This window comes from Coffea arabica, chromosome 3c (genome assembly GCF_036785885.1).
Source record: "Coffea arabica cultivar ET-39 chromosome 3c, Coffea Arabica ET-39 HiFi, whole genome shotgun sequence".
Lineage (NCBI taxonomy): Eukaryota > Viridiplantae > Streptophyta > Magnoliopsida > Gentianales > Rubiaceae > Coffea > Coffea arabica.
In genome coordinates this window covers 18111514-18126642 of record NC_092314.1, presented here as the reverse complement: position 1 = coordinate 18126642, position 15129 = coordinate 18111514, and the positions used below count along the sequence as shown (strand labels likewise).

The 15129-nt window shown below is 32.3% G+C and overlaps 1 protein-coding gene across 2 annotated transcripts; it reads right to left on the bottom strand.

Moving 5' to 3' along the window:
- Positions 1 to 11395: 11395 nt before the first annotated feature.
- On the bottom strand, positions 11396 to 14753 carry LOC113734834 (probable ubiquitin-like-specific protease 2A). 2 transcript variants are annotated; one of them, XM_027261573.2, is made up of 8 exons: positions 14594 to 14753; positions 13692 to 13856; positions 12850 to 13069; positions 12601 to 12768; positions 12384 to 12515; positions 12201 to 12282; positions 12012 to 12125; positions 11396 to 11880 (listed from the first exon to the last, which is right to left on the bottom strand). In XM_027261573.2, exons 1-8 carry the CDS (start codon positions 14616 to 14618, stop codon positions 11782 to 11784), a joined length of 1005 nt encoding a protein of 334 aa, XP_027117374.1. In that variant the 5' UTR covers positions 14619 to 14753; the 3' UTR covers positions 11396 to 11781. The 2 variants fall into 2 exon arrangements, with proteins under 2 accessions (XP_027117374.1, XP_027117376.1); XM_027261575.2 differs by having other exon boundaries at positions 11785 to 11930.
- Between the last annotated feature and the right edge of the window lie 376 nt (positions 14754 to 15129).

The following is a 15129-nucleotide window of genomic DNA, read 5'->3' as shown; positions in this document are numbered from 1 at the left end:
AACATATTTGATTTATTGTAACCTGTGTTAATTGGAGAAGTCTTTAGAGTAAACTTAATATGTTAGAAAACTAATAGACATTTTTAAAAAAATTTCTCTTTCACACCTTTAATTTGATCCTTGATTTTCTCCTAAAAACTTGATGATCACCTTTGGTTATTAAGAGCTAATAAGCGTGTACTCAAAAAAAAAAAAAAAAAAAAAAGAGCTAACGTAGGTTAATTTCTTATTTTATTAGTGTTATATGAGGAATTTGTTACTTCAATCTCTATTCATTAACGATAGGTAAATTAATTTCTTATTTTATTAACGTTATATAAAGAATTGGTCACTTAAATCTCTCTTCATTAATTCTAAGTAGGTGTGCTTTACATGTTGCCCACCATTCTTCCAATTTGTGCAGATGTAACCATTAAAAGTTATTGAAAATCTTCACAACTATATGGGGTAATTTTGAGAAGTTGAGGGGGGCAATATCTACGCTCACTTCAACATATTACGTAGCTTCGCCTCTGCCTTAGATCGATGGTTGTTGAAATGGTGATTGGATGTGGTTAGAGAAAGTAAGATGGTCAAAACTACATCATTTTAGGGTAAATTCTATTAGGAGTAATATTTGAAATTGACATATTTCCAGAAGTTGTAGCATTAAAAATACGCAAATAATAGTTAAAGGACTGAAAGCGTGCAGATTAATAATTAGAGGGCCAACTACATTTTTTATGCTTTTTTTATCGTTGCCTTGGTTATATTCATGCTTTAAGACCACAAAAACTAACGGTGATGTGGTAAGAAAGTCACCTGACGCTGCATTAGTAATACCCTTCGCGCCTTATCCTCCGAACACCAACCCTGCACGAGATGGAGACCAGCAGGATGTATAACTTCCTAAAGGGTTAATCACTTTTAATCCCTTTAAAGTATACCACATATTTCAGTTTATCCCCTAACCTTTAATTTTATTCACTTAACCCCCTTTAGGACAAAATTATCCTTGCATTATTTTGACTTTTCATTTACCTTGTTTTCCTTTCTTTTATTTCTTTTTCTCTATTTTATTTAATTCTTCCTCTTTCCCACAAAAATCTTCACCTTAATGATTGAAATTAAAAAAGAGGAATTGCAGAGATCTATCTTCTCCCTAAATGATTAAAAAAATTCAAATCACTTTCCTAAAATACAATTTTTTTTAGCCTTTCAATTATTTTAATTTTGAGTTTTTCTCTTTCCTTTCTAGTTTCTCATTTTATTCCCAAGAAAATATTTTAAGATGAAATTGTGACCTGATTAATAATCATCAATTGAAATTTGTAACATGTGACATCATACAAAAAATCAAAATTAGTTTTTGATGCCTTTTAAACCTTCACCCAGAAGTATGCAATTACAAACTCAAAACAAAAATTTTCGTTGAAATGGAATTTCTATTAGGAAGGATGAAAGAGAGAAGAAAGGGAAAAAGAAATAAAAGAAAGGAAAACAATTTCATCTTATGATATTTTCTTGAGAATAAAATGAGAAACTAGAAAGGAAAGAGGAAAACCCAAAATTAAAAGAATTGAAAGGCTAAAAAAATTATATTTTAGGAAAGTGATTTGAATATTTTTTTAATCATTTAAGGAGAAGATAGATCTCTACAATTCCTCTTTTTTAATTTCAATCATTAAGGTGAAAATTTTTGTGGGAAAGAGGAAGAATTAAATTAAAAAAAGAGAAAAAGAAATAAAAGAAAGGAAAACAAGATAAATGAAAAGTCAAAATAATACAAGAGCAATTTTGTCCTAAAGAGGGTTAAGTGAGCAAAATTAAAGGGTAGGGGGTAAACTGAAAAATAGGGTATTCTTTAAGGGAATAAAATGTGATTAACCCCTTCCTAAAACTAGCATCTATATGTATATGTATTGCAGAAGGGGTTTTTAGCAGAGATCCTCTAAATGGTTTCCAAACTTCTCATTCTTTTTTCTAAATTTTTATATTTATTTTAATACATAAAAAGTTGTGGGTTATAACCAACCCTATCATCAATCAAATTTAAAATTTAAAACATTCCCACTATCTACTTCATAAACCGTTTATAGTTTGTTATTTATACTTTAAATCCTTTTTACTCCTTAATTAAAGACAAATGCTCATTCGTATGCTATTTTAATACAATGTTATATTTTTATAATTAAGAAATATTTTTCACCATACTAACCCTATAATCACCCCTACAAATGAGCTTTGCAAATTACAATCACGTTTCAAAAAAATCACAATTATGCAACTAAATGTAAAGTTGAGGGGGTAAAGTGCAGTTAAATGTAAAGTTAAGGGGTTTACTATATTTAACCCTAAAAAAAATCCCAAGAATGGAACAAGTAACGGGTTATAGATTTTTGTATTTATTTTAATACATAAAAAGTAGTGGGTTATAACCAACCCTATCACCAGTCAAATTTAAAATTTAAAACTTTCCCATAATCTACTTCATAAACCATTTATAGTTTGTTATTTATACTTTAAATTCTTTTTACTCCTTAATTAAAGACAAATGGTCATTCGCATGCTATTTTAATACAATTTTAATTCGGAAGTATACAACATGATCAAGAAATAGCAGAACCAATTAGGACTAGATTTTGACGAAAAAAAATTAGGCCTAGATGCCATTGGCACGTTGCCGTAACTTGCGATGCCAATTAGGACTATTTAGCGCTTTTTTTTTTGACAAGGAGTTAGGACACTGTAAACCTTATTTGGGCAAACTTTGCCTCATCGGTGATTTGACTATCAAGTTATTGAGTATACTACAAATTCTATAATATCAGTCTACTACAAAAAAAATAATATTTTACTAGCATGTAGTATTTGCGTACGAAATTTCAGAGGTAAATCAAATGCTTTTACTTATACTCTATATATGTGAATAGTTTTTTAGCGAATATAACCATACTATGCAGGACCATCACTTTGTACAATTGGAGTTAACAAATTGTATATCAATCACAATTTAGATTTTGCTCGATACCTGCGTAGTTGGTGAGTTCCATCAGTAATACTACATTAAACTTTTAATGTTGTTTCATACTCTTATCAACATGTATTTCAAAAAATTGTAGGTTTGAAAATGATACATGTGCTCGAAAGTTAGTTACGTGGTTGAGATCAAGTAATTTTACAACATTACAAGCATTGTTGATAGCGAATTCAAAGATAATATGGATATCCGAATATACAATCATGCATACGGTAAACTTATTCTATTTAATTTAATTACTGCACAAATTTTTTAAATTTATAATCATGACCTATACCTTCTTTCATTCTTACTAGATTAAATATTTTTGAATTTTTGCTTATATTCAGAGCATTAACATAGAAAACATGTTCTATGAGTTATGCAAAAATTGTGGACAACTATGTGAAGGTCATTTTTCAAAAATAGTGTGTATGCATTGTAATGACATGGTCAACACTGTTGTTAGGTAATTAATTTTACGTACCTTTAATTTCAACAAATTTTTCTATATTGTATATAACATTTTATTTGTCAAACAAGTACAATGTTGACATACAAATCAAAGATTCCAGTGGTAACATGCATCTGAATCTATAGGACAGACATGCACGATTCGTATTTGGTTGTGATACTTCTTATCTCAGAGAATTATAAAAGAATGTAGAATTTCTTTATATATGTTTATTTTTTATAATGCTATTTATAAACTATGTAAATAAAATGCACTATTTTGAATTTCGCACGTACTTAATTCTTAGGACAATGGTGATAGGTTGTTCAACCAACGAATCAATTTATGCAAAGATCGTGCATTTTCATTTGTAGTACGCATTCCACAAAATTCAACAGAATTAATTAAATCACCAATTTTGGTTTTCGTACTAAAAGTTGATTGGTGTGAAGAGTGTTCGCACCTTCATGCAAGATTATCAAATCGAATGCATAATATTTGTAACTATTTCATTTTAACAACATTTAATTACATTCATTTTTATTCAGATATCATTCATTTTCTAATATAAATTTCTATTATTTTTCAGGATCTATCTTCCGAAAAAAGGTAATTTTTGTATAATATACACATTCTATCATATTTCAAACTATTGTTGACAGATATTATATTTTAATTGTGGTGGTACAATTTTTTAACTTTTTTTAATTCATCCTTTTATTTTCATTTTTTCAATAATGCCAGCACCGTGCGTAGCACGGGTATTCACACTAGTGTAAGTGTAACCAGGAGTATTGGAATGCAGGATTCAGTAAATTATGCAATATTCTCTCTTAAAAACAAGTACATGTGAATTTAGAAGAGTGCACAAAATTTCTTTGATATTATTTTCTATAGAGGAGAGTTAAAGTTAATCGTACTTTGTCCTCGAGTTTTGGGAATAGTCACATTTAATCACCTAAAGCTTCAATTGTATACATTGTGACCCAAAAGTAACTGTTATTTGTTAGTGTTTTTTTTTGTTTATAAAACAACATAATTTCATTAAACTCTTCACTAGTGGTAGAAATTACATTATCAAACATATACAAAATAGATCTGAAAAATGGATACTACATATCTAAAGAACAAATAAAAATTACATTGAAAAACTCCATATTTTAAAAAATGAAATAAAATAATTGTAATTTCACGAATATCTATGCATGTTTCCAATCATCAAATCTATTGATCAACTGCTTTAGATCCAAATATTATGGCGAGATCTAACGAATAGGCCAAAATAAATTCTAGATCTGATAATCAAAACCTTAAAAAACTCAGATCTAATAAAAACAAATACCTAAAACTTTCATCAGGAATCCTTAGAAGAGAATAAAACTTTCATTAGAAAAGTCTAAAAGAGATGAAAACTCTCACTAGGCAACCCTTGGAGAGAAGAAACTCTCATTAGAAAAACCTTATGAGAGATTTTATTCACATAAATGAAAAGAAATTATAGAGAAGACTCCTCTCATGGGTAGAGATAAAAAAAAAAAAATCTAATCTCTCTCTTTTGGGAGAGTTGAAGAAAGCTTTGGTTAGAGAATTTTTTTAGAGAGAAGGAAAAGAGGAGGAAGAGAAGAGTTTGAGAGTATATTGTTAGTGTTTGTGGACACTAAAAATTCATATCAACACTTTTACACTGAAATTGCCCTTGTGATAAACTATGACTTTCCCAAAGTTCAGGGAGACAAAGTGTATATTTTCAGACTTTAAGTGTTATTATACCCAAATTAAGAATAGGCAATTTGTAACAAAAATACACAACAATTGTTTTTTTCTTTACAATTTATACTACAATTTAAGTATCTGTCAATGATTATAAGATTAACCTGTAATTTATAATCCAAACCACATGTGCCTAGATCCAAAATACTTTTTGAAAAATTCCCATATAATTATTGAAAAATTTTTTCATAAATTTTTTCAATAAATTCAAATATATGTAAAATATTATATTTAGAATATATGTGTTTTAAATGGAGCTAGTGTCCTCTATTATTATTTTTTGAACAGTACATTATAGATAATCTTAATTGTTTTGATATGCATTTTAAAGTATAGGTATTAACCTCATGATATTTGATCTCAAAGAATAAAAAATAAATGAGTCAAACAATTTAACAGATTTGGTGTCAAATTTATTCTTCGTGGACTATGCTTCAAACTTTTTCCCCCCAAAGCATATCTCCAAAAACTGATGATTATATTGTTTTGATCATATCAAAATGATGCGGATATGTTTTATTATAAATAAAATACTTGCTCCATAGTAAAAAGTATACTTTTTATGGTAGCACATCTAACAATAACAAAATATTCTTTCAGGGAAATAGCAACACCAATCCATATGGAAATTATTATTTTTTATCCTTTATTGAGATAATTGATTATATTAAAAAGATAGTACTTTTTCTATCTCAAGTTTGACCAATGTTAAAGCACATAAGAGTTTTAGATGATTAATTATTATCATAATGTTGAATTACTACAGTATCTGGAGTTGTGTGTTCAACAATAATAGAAAGGCAATAGAATCACTATAATCATTTTTAAAATGGAGTCAACTTTTCTAACATTTTACCAATCTTCATGGGGGTCAAAGAGTATATTTTCAATATTGAGAGTGCCAAAGTGTGACTACACCTAAAGCTGGAAGGGGGGGTGGTGTCAAAGTATGATTAACCCTTGGAAAAATTATTTGTAATTGTAGAGAAAAACTTAAGGCCGTTTGGACCCAAAAAAAAAAAAAAGAGATCAAGTGCAACCTTGAGGAGAAGTCAAGATATTGGAAAACAGCGCTGTGTTACATAAGTTGGATACACCATGATGTAACCAACATAATCCCCACACCTCAAAAGCTGAAAGGCAACATGATGTCTTAGCTGAAAGAGGTTAAGCTTAACTTTGGCATGCACTATTTGGGGGTGCAACACAAATTCAAGAATGATTTCTAGCATGCACAAGTTACCTAATCTATATATAAGCCTCTAAATCCATCAAGTCTCAAAACAGGCCTTCTAACCATTTTTTTTTTTTAAAGTAAACCCCCATCTAGGCCTAATAAATCAATCAAATGGATGTGGATGGAGATGGTATGGTAAATTTCAAAGAGTTCAAGCACGTATGAAGAGAGGGGGGGGGGGATTTGCTGCATTATCTTGATTATTTTATTAATACAATTAATGTTTTTCCCCTTTGTGTTAACAACATTAATTTTCAGGGAGCTGTTGTTCATTTTAGGTTGTAAATGTATGATGTTCGTTTGATATCCTTAAGATTCCGCAATTCCAAAAAACAAGCAACAAGACTAGTGATCACAGATCCAAAGCAAGGCTCCAATGGATATGATCTACAGAGAATAGAATATTCATAGATGTATATGGATCCCAAGGCAGCTGAAAATATAGTTGAAAGCTTACAAATGTTATTAATATGGAATAGAGGGATCTCTTCTAGCAAGGTTTATAAAATCTTCATCTGGTATTGCAATTACTCTACATGGCTATGGGGTGTTGGGTTTTTTTTTTGGGGGGCGGGTTTCGAGTCCTAGCCCGGAGGCCGATAGAAAGCGCATGCATTTTTTTTTTTTTAAATATATCATTTCTTTCTTTGTTTGAGACAGAATATTTTCAGTTGTTTTGTGAAGTCCATTAAATAGTAAGCGTTTCATAACAGAGGTGGAGCTAGACAGAAAATCTAGTGGGAGCAAAGTTAATATATCAAAATTTACTAATTACAATATGAAAAAAATGTTTAACTGTCGATATACGTCAAAAGTTGTGTATATAATTAATCTACAATTTAGCAACAAAACAAATATATCTCAAATCTCAAATTCCTAGTAAAGGATTCTTCCACTTCTCCTCTCACAACTCTAATAAATTTTCTCTAGATTTATGATAAGAGGAAATAAAAAAAATGAGCAATGTTTGTGAGTTTCAATGTGTAGTAAAAAATGTTTAAAAAAATCTTCAAATGGTATCCTGTGTGCACATTAGAATAGATAAAAGAAGAAGAATAGATGCAAATGAGTCTTTCTTTATTTAGACAATATGGTGTCATTTATTTTAAGGGTTGTTAAATTATATAGAGACATATAAACAAAGCGTACATTAGTACTTTAGGTTTTGTTGAAAAGTAGCGAGGGTAATTTCATTTAGTATGGGGCAAACCTATAATTCTATATGCATATGTAGAGATTTTGGCAGGGCAATTCTCTAAAACTTAAATTTTGTTGAAAGATAGTGGAGATAATTTTATTTAAGTGTGAGGGTATAACTATAATTTTATATGTAGATGGAGATTTTGGTGGAGTCAAGCCCCCACTTTTTCTTCGTCTCTGTTTCATAACTGATTTTGAGATGCAATTTTGTTAACCAGTGAATATATGGAGTGTTCTTTCAATCGTCCTGCATTTGGATGCCGAAAAATTGAAAAACAATGTGGGAAAAAGGAAAAGAAATCCACTCACTAATTTTGCTTAACATCTCTATATAGAACAAGTTAATGATGTTTGCTGAAATTGAAATATTCGAAAGGCAAACTGCAAGAATTCCTCTTTGGTCTGCAAAGAGAGATACCTTCATTCCACAATTCCAACTATCAATCCAAGCCCATAAAAGTGATCCACCTGGCTCTCATCAGTACACTGTTCAACAAATTTGGGACACAAACGGTCATGAGATGCCCTCCCATAAAGCCCTCTCATAAGCCTCAACAAGAGGCCCTCAGCCAGCCATACCTGCCCTGAATTTGTCTTCAACATGGGGACATAGGACCTATTTGTGCTGGCATCACATGCACCACCTAATTATTTTATTAGACAAACTGGTAATTAGTCTACTTTTCCTAAATTAGTATTTCTGTTCAAGCCTGCTTGAAATTTTTTTATATACTATAGGTGGCTTGCGCTTTTACCTGAGGGGGCCAAAAAAAAAAAAAGAAAGTTACCTTCATGCTTTAAGACGACAACAGCTAATGGTGAAGGAGTAAGAAAATAACCTGAATCTGCCTTAGTGAGGGCGCCTTCTCCTCCCAACCCCAACCAGACACGAGATAGAGACCAACAGGATGTTTAACATATTAGTATTAGCATGTTACCAGGAAATATTGGACTGCAGGCCTTAGTAACTTGTGCAATACTCTCTTGAAAACAAGTACGTTTCAATTTGGGCGAGTGCGCTAGGTTTCTTCGACTCTCTCTCTCTCTATATATACATATATATATATATATATATATATATATATATATATATATATATATATATATATAGGAAAAATTGTGTGTAATTGGGTAGTAAAACTTAGGGAAAGATACACTTTTTATCTTCATTATTTGGGATTGAACCAATTTCGTAACCATTGTTTCAATAGAAACACATTTTGTGCTTTACATTTCGATTTGAATTATGGATAATCGACATTTAATTGCATGATTTGGACCAAAATTGACATTTAATCACTCAATTTCAAAGGTGCATTTTCTCTATTGGGAGCCCGGAGCCGTTTGGGTAGAATTCAATAATCACTATCACTATGGGTGTGATAAACTAGTTAATGATGCTGAATTTTGATGTAAACCAATAGAATGTTTGGTCAAAATTATTTAGGAATGAGGTTGGTTATCACTTTTTTCCTCCTCTTTTCCTTTTTCTTTTCTTTTTCTAACTTATTTTTCCTTTTTCTCCTTTCTTCAATGTTTTAAAAACCGGACCGTTAATTGAACCGATGATGAAAAGTTTACTATTTTTTAATAACTTGGATTTTTAAAAATAAATTTTTTAAATTATAAGTTAAAACAAATAAATTTCATCTCAATTTCAATTATATCTAAATCCAACCCAAAAATATCACAATATTTTGAAATTATACAAAATTCACGTCTATGAGAATTTAGATATTGTGAACTTAAATTTTAATTTACATTTTGGGATTTAGAGATTGCAATTCAAAAAAGGAAGTTTGGAGTTCGAAGTAAATCAAGACAATCGAAAATAGAAATGTAAACTTGATAAGAAACAAAAAATGAGATCAAAGTGAGTGGTCGTAGCATTAAATAATTTGGGTTAAAGAAAAAAAAATCTTTTTTAACTTTTTTCAATTTAATGGACAAAAACAAAATTAAAAGATGGAAGAAAACATCAATAAATTAAAAATAAAGAGATTTGATTAAAAAGGGAGTGACAAAAGAAAAGAGGATAGAGAGAGAGAGAGTTGAAAATTAAAAAAAAAGAGCCATGAGAGAATGAGATTTTGTAAGTAAAATGAAAAAAAGAAATATGAATGTTTGTTTTATATAAATAAGTTATAAAAAAAACTAATAAGATGTGATAGTGTAACGGTTAATACATTGGTCTTCTATTACAAAGGTTTTGAGCTCGAATCTTGATAGTTGCATTTTGCAAAATAAAAAAAAAAAGGAAAGTTGAAAATCGGAAACCACTGGTTCAATCCGATTCGATCGGTTTTTGACCGATTTTCTAACAAAGTCAACTATGACATAGAACCGGACTGGTGTCATGGCCGATTCGCTACCGGTAGAACCAGCCAATCCAGTCCGGTTTTCAAACCATTGCCTTTCTTTCCTTTTCCCTCTATTTTCCTTCCCTTCCCTTCCTTTCTTCTTTAGCAACATCCAACATAACACCCCCCCCACCTCCCACTACCACCACTCTGCCATGATAAATGTCAAAACAACTACAAAAAGCACTAAGATTTAAGCCCCTACATTGCTTCCAACAACAAAATCAATAAAGCGCAACCAATTTACGACAAAATCCACCACATAGTGGTGCTCCGCCACTATTTCAACCAATAAATGGACTCCATTTTCGGACATTTAGTGACACACTATAAATTCAGACCTAGGAGCTCTACACCTATGTACATTTTGCAGCAAAGTATCAAAATAGCTACTCAGCTCTAGGAGCTCCACATCTATGGACAATTTGCAACAAAATATCAAAATCACCGCCACAACTTGCATCACTATAACCACTATTGCAAAACATCAACAAGATAGCCACAATGGAAGGAGAGAGAGTTCATGAGCTCATGCAAAGAGGGGAGAGGTGGACATGGATTGGGGAAACCATGGTTGGTGGGGACCTTTTTGTTGGGTGTTTGGGTGGGGTGGGTTGGGGGTGGGACGGGTAAGTGAGATCAACAGATCATATTCGGGGAGGAGAAGATCGGGTAGGGAATTTGAGATTATGGCAGATTATTTGTATTTCTAATTGCTTGTTTGTGGATAATTTATTAGGAGGTAAGTCCGTAATACAGTTTGATAATACCAAAAATTGGGGGAATAAAAAAAAATCTGTAACAGAGGTTATCATTCCTGTGCACTTTAAACAAACATAAATTTTCAGTGTCGAGTCGAGTCGTGTCGAGTTTTGACCTAATCGAGTCGAACCTTGATTTAATTTTATTGATATGGAACCCGAGTTCGAGCTCGACGAGCTGACAATTTAAATCTTGAACTCGAAAATACAAAAATAATTATTTTATTTTTAAAAAAATAAAATTAAATAATATTTTTTTCTTAATAAATAATACAATATTAAGGATGTATATATAATTTTACTCTTAAAATAAAAAAAATAAAAAAATATATATAATCAAATTCGCGAACCGGACGAGCTTAATATTTTGAGCTCGAATTCGAACTCAATTTTGACTCAAGCCAGCTCCAGCTTGAGTCGAGCTCAATATTGATCAAGCTCGAGTTGAACTTCATTCGAGCCGCTCGCCAGCAGCGCGGTTTGTTTGCAATCCTACGCACGCCTCTTCCTGGGCTGGATACCCATCTACCAAACACCTACGTTAAGATTTGGACTCCAGAAGAACAGACCAAGTACAGCCTTTACATACAATGATCGCAGACTTGCAAGTAAAAATTGATATTTACATGACAGTTTTGTGTCAAGTTGGACACATACCATGATATCACTCAAACATATTCCCACCCAACAAAAGGTGAAAGGCAACATGAAGTCCCAGCCAAAAGGCATAAAGCTTAATTTTAGCAATACACTATTTGGGGATGCAATGCAATATAACTACCTGTTTAACGTTCAAAAAAGGGTGCTAAAGTAACAATTTCGAGAATGATTTCTAGGATGCACAAGTCAACTAATATATATACAAGCCTCTAAATCAATCAAGACTCGAAACCATTTTCAGTGAACACCCATCTAGGCCTTTTTATTCCCCCCTTTTTATAACTTTACAGGCAGTTATCGTTTATATTCAGAACTGCAAGGCAGCCAAGCACCATCGCAATCTATTTTTCCAGAATAGAAGAATTCCTGCTAGCCGAATTTACTTCTAGTGTTTTGCGGAAGTTATCCAATCCTTCAAGAGTGAACCAGTCTTCTTTCATCTATGATGCATACCGAGAGGAACAATCCGTCAGTATGAAAACATGCTACACTGAAAGCAAAGGATTAGATGAAGATCAACTGAAGCACTTGTTATTTGGCTCACAAGGCCACAGATAGCAGAAAGACTCACAAAGTAAGGGTACCCATCAGAAATGCTAAAATTTTCAGGAGCATTCTCAATAAACGAGCTGATATATTGAAGGACATAGCATCCACATTCTTCACCACTTCTCTGCTGTGGAACCTGGAGTAGTTTTATTTTCAGCTTCATCAATAAAGGAACTACTCAATACCAAAATAAAAAATAAAAAAAACTTGCCTGAGGAATCAGAAGTGGAATTTTGTTAAGCAAAAGCTTGTTCCTAGGCCTCTCCTCAACATTATGTATGTCTAAGACAAACCTGTTAAGAGGAGCATTTATAAGAAATACATATAAGATATACTGATTTTCACCTATATGTTTGGAGATAGTGATAACTAGTTAGTTTGCCGAAGAGCACACTTTCTTATTCCAGGTTCAAGCCTCCTAGGATCCGTTGTTTGAAGTGAGTCCAACAACAACATGCAGGGAGTTATAGTTTGTGATTGCTCACTTTGGCCGAAGTTGCACAAGATCAAGAGGCTCCAGTGAGACCTAAAAATCAGGATTTAAATCAAAATAAACCCATAGAGTGGTGTGAACCATGTAGCCTAATTAACATTTTCAACAAATGACATACCACATCACAATGGGAACCATGATGTATTTTTTTGAGAATATGTTCTTCCTTTTAACCCAATTCAACACCTTTTCTTTGAAAGGGGACTGCATGTACAAGGAAAACCACAAACTATCCAGATATACAAATGAGTTCCTCTGCTCTTCAGAAATCCTGCTCCATATGTCTCTGCATAATTTTAGTACTCCGTGAACAAAGTTGACCAGAGAGGAAGTCTTAATGTAAAAAACATGACTTTCTAGCACTTACTCCAAGTAGCGCTCAAAAGTTTTTGAGTCTAACTTCCTGTACTTGGTAGTTAAGTTACTGTAATCCACTGTTCCCCTTTGTCGCCCACGAAGTCGGATGTGTGGAATAATAACTTCTGAATCACTTGAATCAGCTAAAGCTCTCCTTGTCCTTTTCCTACGTGTACGTTGCCTTTTATTTAAAAGGTTTGCACCTAGGTGCCCTTCATTTTCATGATTTCCTGAGATGACAAAATTTATATGAGTTTCAGGTTACCCATTCTGAAAACATGGAGTTGATTGAACAAAATGATATTGTCAGTAAGAAATTTTTTACGATCTATAGTTACTGTCGAAACCAAGGAAGACATTACCAATTGACCAAACTTGTCTATAGAAGAAAAGAAGAAGCAGGCAACTATTCATGCCTTTTGATCTTGTAAATGCTTAAAAGATACTACTTAAACAAACTCCAACATATAGTTCTCATAGAATTTAAAGTACTTCAGTACTAACTATGTAGTTCTTTTTCTCATGTATAAGTCTTTTCTTCTTTCAACCAGAATTACTTCTGCTACTTTGGCTTTTGCATCTTATATATGCCATTACATCCAAAAAGTTTCTTTTCCTCTGCATTAAATTGCTTCAATGTACTTCTTACACTATGGAGGAAGGCAGAGACACATGCAAGTGTTACAAATAGATCAATAGCCACACTAAGATTAAGAATATCCCCCTCCCCCCAACAGGAACATAAAGGAAAGAGAAAATAGAAGAATAAGAAAGAGCACTTTAAAACCAGATTATCAAACTTAGCAGATAAAATTTTTGAAGTTCTAACCCTTCGAAGAGAAATGCCTATACCAGATTCTGCAACTTTAATTGTTTCCTTGCCAATAGTTCTCCGCCTTGATCTGCAGCTACGTGGAACATTCTCAAATACAGGATCGACATTCAGTTCCTTAGAAACACGATCATCCAATGCAGCAGGCTGATACCATTGCACTAGTCCACACCCAGTCTGTCGTCCTAGTGCAGAACAAGAAATTGAGAAAGGGTAGTGTTAAATTCTCAGCAATTTCCCCAGAAAGAAATCCCAATAATGGAAGCTGATTATCACAATTTCAAACACATCAATATTAAAATCTCAAGCTAATAGTTGCACTAACATCCACATCTGACGGCAACTTGTTTTAAAGTACAGGAATACTGCTTTTAAATTGTCACCCATTGCAGAGTTCTTCTTTGGTCCTTCAATCATGTTCTTCAGCTCATCCCGAACCGAATGACAATTTTATATTTCTAGGTATTGTAAACCGGAATTCTTAAATGCCAAACCGCTAAATGTCTATTAGTTGCCAATCATCAAGCTATCCATTCGCATGGTTGTTTTCAGGGGTGCTTGTAGAAAAACATTACCATAGCAGGTTTCCAGATAAAACGTAATCCTGTTAAAAAAGTGGTCAGAAAATATATTTCAAATTTTCTTTTAAAAAAAAAAAGAACGGCTCCATCCATAGGGGCCTTTGAATTCTATGCATTTCCCCAAAGCTCCCAAGACAGAGCTCCAGTATGAAGCTCGAGATCGAACAGCCATTCCATTGCTAAATAGCATAAACTCATCTCCAATGGTTACAATTCTAACCCTAAGATCAAATATACGAAACAAAATTTCCAAAAATCAACATTGAAAAATATGCAGCATTTCACTATATCCAAGAAAAAACAAAATAGGATACATAAGAAACTAGGTTTAAGAATTATACCTTCAAGTGGTTCAGTGGAAGCCATGGCTCAAACTTGTTTGCCCAAATTGATGAAAATTCTGAATATAGTTCCACATTAGAGAGTTTGAAAGACTAGAGTTAGGGTTTTGCGAATTTTAGGCGAGGAGACACTTGTCTTGCAGTAGTAAATGAGCCGGGACTCTATCCACGATAATTTTTGTTGGGTTATTATCGCTTTACCCCTTAAACTATATCACTACTATCAGTTTACCTACTAACGTCGAGTGTGTTTGGACAGCCAATTATTTGGCCAAATATATTTGCTGACATCACCATTACAATTTCTAATACACCTTTTTATCTTTCCAATTACCTTTTTATCTCACATACATCACATCACAAAAAGTGCTACAGTAAAAATATTTCAAATAACTTACAATCCAAACACACTCGTTATCTTTTAGTCACTTTATCTCTCTAAGTAATTCAACTCAATATGTTAAAAAATTTTGGATATAAATACCCTTTTATTTTAGGGTTAATCACATTTTATTCCCTTAAAAAATATCTCATTT

Bases quoted from the DNA above. Each gene is read 5' to 3' on its own strand.
- LOC113734834 (XM_027261573.2), bottom strand. From the start codon at position 14,618: ATGGCTTCCACTGAACCACTTGAAG. The intron at 13,070-13,691 runs GTATAGGCATTT...TTGTCATCTCAG, and splicing joins AATTAAAGTTGCAGAATCTG to GAAATCATGAAAATGAAGGG. The intron at 11,881-12,011 runs GTGAGTCTTTCT...TATGCATCATAG, and splicing joins CTGATGGGTACCCTTACTTT to ATGAAAGAAGACTGGTTCAC.